Source organism: Dasypus novemcinctus, chromosome 1, assembly GCF_030445035.2.
Source record: "Dasypus novemcinctus isolate mDasNov1 chromosome 1, mDasNov1.1.hap2, whole genome shotgun sequence".
Classification (NCBI taxonomy): domain Eukaryota; kingdom Metazoa; phylum Chordata; class Mammalia; order Cingulata; family Dasypodidae; genus Dasypus; species Dasypus novemcinctus.
In genome coordinates, this window is record NC_080673.1 from 27,715,486 (window position 1) to 27,719,763 (window position 4,278).

General features: G+C 45.7%; 1 protein-coding gene across 1 annotated transcript; it reads left to right on the top strand.

Moving 5' to 3' along the window:
- The first annotated feature begins 234 nt into the window (after positions 1 to 234).
- On the top strand, positions 235 to 3,663 carry TKTL2 (transketolase like 2). Its single transcript, XM_004450815.4, has one exon. The coding sequence runs from the start codon at positions 414 to 416 to the stop codon at positions 2,298 to 2,300; it is 1,887 nt and encodes a 628-aa protein (XP_004450872.3). The 5' UTR covers positions 235 to 413; the 3' UTR covers positions 2,301 to 3,663.
- The last annotated feature ends 615 nt before the right edge of the window (positions 3,664 to 4,278 follow it).

Genomic DNA, 4,278 nt, shown 5'->3' on the forward strand with positions numbered 1-4,278 from the left:
GAGAGGGGAGAGCCCGCGGGGAGGGGGAGGGGGGGAGCGGCGCGCGGGGGAAGGGGAGCGGCGGGGGAAGCCAGGAGCTGCGCGAGGGGAAGGGGGAGCGGCGCGGGGGAGGAGGGAGCAGCGCGGGGGAGGAGGGAGCGGCGCGGGGGAGGAGGGAGTGGCGCGCGGAGGAGGCCGGGAGCTGCACGAGGGGAGGCGGGGCGTCGCGCGGAGGAGGCCGGGAGCTGCGCTGGGGACCCGCTCCAAACTTCAAGCGGCAGGCGTCGTACGAGCTCCTTGCTGCCGCCCTCTCTGCCGCCATCTCCCGCCCCACCCCCGGCCCGTTTCTGAACTTATTTCCTCAAAAAGGCGGGTTCACGCATTGGAACTGCTAAGTGGACATTTAAGCTGCGAGTACAGGCGTGAGTACCGCTATGGCTGACGACTCCAAGCCGGATCCCTCGACCGTTCAGGTACTGCGGGACCTGGCCAACCGCCTGCGGATCCATTCTATCAGGGCCACGTGTGCCTCCAACTCGGGTTACCCCATGTCGTGCTGCAGCGCAGCCGAGATCATGTCTGTTCTGTTTTTCCATACGATGAGGTACAAACAGACGGACCCAGAACACCCGGACAACGACCGATTCGTTCTCTCAAAGGGCCATGCTGCCCCAATCCTTTACGGCGCTTGGGCAGAGGCGGGCGACATCAGCGAATCTGACTTGCTGAGCTTGAGGAAAATTGACTGTGGCTTGGAAGGGCATCCTACCCCCAGGTTGTCGTTTGTTGATGTGGCCACAGGATCTCTTGGGCAAGGACTAGGTGCTGCTTGTGGAATGGCTTATACTGGCAAGTACTTCGACAAAGCCAGCTACCGGGTCTACTGCCTTATGGGAGATGGCGAATCCTCAGAAGGTTCTGTCTGGGAGGCTTTGGCTTTTGCTTCCTACTACAATTTGGACAATATTGTGGCTATCTTTGATGTGAACCGCTTGGGACAAAGTGGTGCTGCACCTGTTGAACACTGCACAGATATCTATCAGAAGCGCTGTGAAGCCTTTGGGTGGAATACTTACATGGTGGATGGCCATAATGTAGAGGCCTTGTGCCAAGCGTTCTGGCAAGCAACTTTAGTGAAGAACAAGCCCACTGCTATAGTTGCCAAGACCTTCAAGGGTCGTGGTGTTCCAAACATTGAGGATGCGGAAAATTGGCACGGAAAGCCATTGCCACAAGAAAGAGCTGATGCAATTATCAAATTAATTAAGAGCCAGGTACAGACTAACAGGAATCTCATACCGAAACCCCCTATTGGAGACTCGCCAAAAGTCAGCATCACAAATATAAAAATGACCTCTCCGCCTGCTTACAAATTGGGTGAGAAGATAGCTACCCGAAAAGCATATGGTTTGGCTCTGGCTAAACTGGGCCATGCAAATGAAAGAGTTATTGCCCTGGATGGTGATACAAAGAACTCTACCTTTTCTGAGATATTCAAGAAAGAACACCCTGAGCGGTTCATTGAATGTTTTATTGCTGAGCAAAACATGGTAAATGTGGCACTGGGATGTGCCACTCATGGTCGTACCATTGCTTTTGCTAGTACCTTCGCTGCCTTTTTGACCCGCGCGTTTGATCAGATCCGAATGGGAGCCATTTCTCAAACCAACATCAACCTTATTGGTTCTCATTGCGGGGTAGCCGTTGGTGAAGATGGACCCTCCCAGATGGCCCTTGAGGATCTAGCCATGTTCCGAAGCATCCCCAATTGTACTGTTTTCTATCCAAGTGATGCACTTTCAACAGAGCATGCTGTTTATCTGGCTGCCAATACTAAGGGAATGTGTTTCATTCGGACAAGCCGACCGGAAACTCCAGTTATTTATCCACCACAAGAAAAATTTGAGATTGGCCAGGCCAAGGTTGTTCGCCACAGTGTTGATGATGAGGTCACAGTTATTGGAGCTGGAGTTACTCTGCATGAAGCCTTAGCAGCTGCTGCTGATCTTTCCAAACAAGGTATTTCTGTCCGTGTCATTGACCCTTTTACCATTAAACCCCTGGATGCTGCTACTATCATTTCCAATGCGAAAGCCACCGGTGGCCGGGTTATCACAGTTGAGGATCACTACCGAGAAGGTGGCATTGGGGAAGCTGTATGTGCAGCTGTCTCCGGGGAGCCTGATATCTTTGTTCATCAGTTGGCAGTATCAGGAGTGCCTCGAAGTGGGAAACCAAGTGAATTGTTGGATATGTTTGGAATTAGTGCCAGACACATCATATTGGCTGTGAAATGTACTTTAATGAACAAAAATAGATAATTTCTTAAAAAATCAGTCTGTTACCTTTAGTCTAAAAATATTGGTATCTTTACAGTACATTCTTGTAGTTAAAAAGCTATCTTTCAAATCTATATTGTTGTGCTTTTCTCTTTTTGAAAGGAAAGCCAGTTAACACTTTTCTTCATTCCTAATTCAGAAATTCAATTTAACTACCTTCTGTTAAACTGTGACTATGTATACAAACCACTCTTTTTTGATTCTTTAACATAAGTTGTAAAATTTTTAAGTAACAGGATGGCAGACAAAACAGCACCATACAGTTTTCTGTTAAGGCTACAAATAATGGACCGGGTTATCAGCATAGAAGTAACAATTTATTAAATGTGTACAAATTTCTTATAGGTAAAGAAAATGTGAATGTAATTATAGGCTTCAATACCCAGGCTTTGAAGCACTGCCACTATGATATACCCTATTTTTCTTCGTCACCTTTTCATATTTTGCCATCCTATCTTCAATTGCTGCTCAGTGCATGCTCAGTGGACATCTCCCACTCCACACCTCTCCCCCCACACTCTTTCTGTTGTTTGACAATATTTCAGCCTTTCTCTGTTCCACAATTTGGGGAAGCTGTTAGGTCAAATGAAAAGGTCTGACCAGACCTTAAAACCAGAAACCAGGAATAGGCAGCCCCAGATACTTATCAAGGGCAGGAATTCTCAGTGGCAGTGCTCCCTTCCCCTGCTTGGGGGTGGATAAATGCTTCACACTCACACTGCAAAGGGTTTCTCCCCTACAACATGAGGTCGGATGTGTGGAGTTGCCATTCGTCAACCCTGACCCGAGTGCCTTCTCGGGAGACCGGCCATGATGGGATCTCTCCCCCAGCTCTTTTGGACACTTTGTGCTAATAAAATCGTAGTTTGCTGAAAGTTTCTTTTGTGCCTGAGGCTGTGTTCCTTTTGCATGTCCTGTTGCAACTCCCCATCGATTTCCTGGATAAAATTTGACTGCAGTTGCTTTGGAATTTCTTCTTTTTGCCTTCATTTCTCCTCCACAGTTTAAAGACTGTAGAGAGAGCAGCAGTGAAAGCTCTTGTGATGTACTGCTCTGCTTGCGGTGACTGTCCTTTAAAGATATGAAAATGTAACCAGTTCTAGTTGGCACACTACTCTGTTTTAGAATATTTAGAGGTTTTGTTTCATTTTTTCAAATCTTAGGTGAATCTTGTCCTGGCTGATTCTAATCCCTGGCTGCTTAAGTTTGTGGTGATACAGTATTAATGAACACCATGATCACTGCTTTAATTCTGTTCTTTTTTCAAATCAGACTGTTACCTTGACTGTATTCATTTACTGAGGATACCAGTTAAAGACAATGTTAATAAAGCATTTAAAAACCACCTGCTTTATTCAGTTTGTGCCTTTTATGTGTGATTTGGTTCCTCCCGAATAAAATTCTAAATAAGGTTTCTATCTAAACCAGAAACAAAGAGAAACACGTCCTCCACAGAAAACCTGGAAAAAGTCCTGTGCTAGAAAGGAATAGCTAGAAAACAGCATATGCTCTGGAAAGCCATCCCTTAAGCAGATCCTTACTTACAGTTTTGAGTACATAAATTATGTGGTTGAAGTACAAGGAAAAAGTATCAGCCATGTAAATTAAATATAGGTCCAAGGTTCAAAACGAAAGTTATAATTATCTGAGGGTGTCTGGTATGTCACAAAAGGAGTTCCTTATTTTCATTAGTCTCATTAAGTGGTCATCTTTGGAGCCATAACAAATTTATGCTCTAGAAGGTATGGTAGAGACCACATACCCATTCTACTACTGCCCTTTTTTCTCTGAGCCGGTTCCCTCTTTTGTAAAATGCTTTTATAATATTTAAGAATTACTTCATAAAAATAAAAAACCAGCTGACATAGTATTATTGTAGAAAATTTAGAAAATGCAAATGAAAAAACGTTTCCATCCTACTTGTCTGTCTCACCCCTCACACAAATCCATTCCATTGTAT

What these genes read in the sequence shown, in the direction of transcription:
- TKTL2 (XM_004450815.4), top strand. Translation starts at nt 414, where the DNA reads ATGGCTGACGACTCCAAGCCGGATCCCTCGACCGTTCAGGTACTGCGG.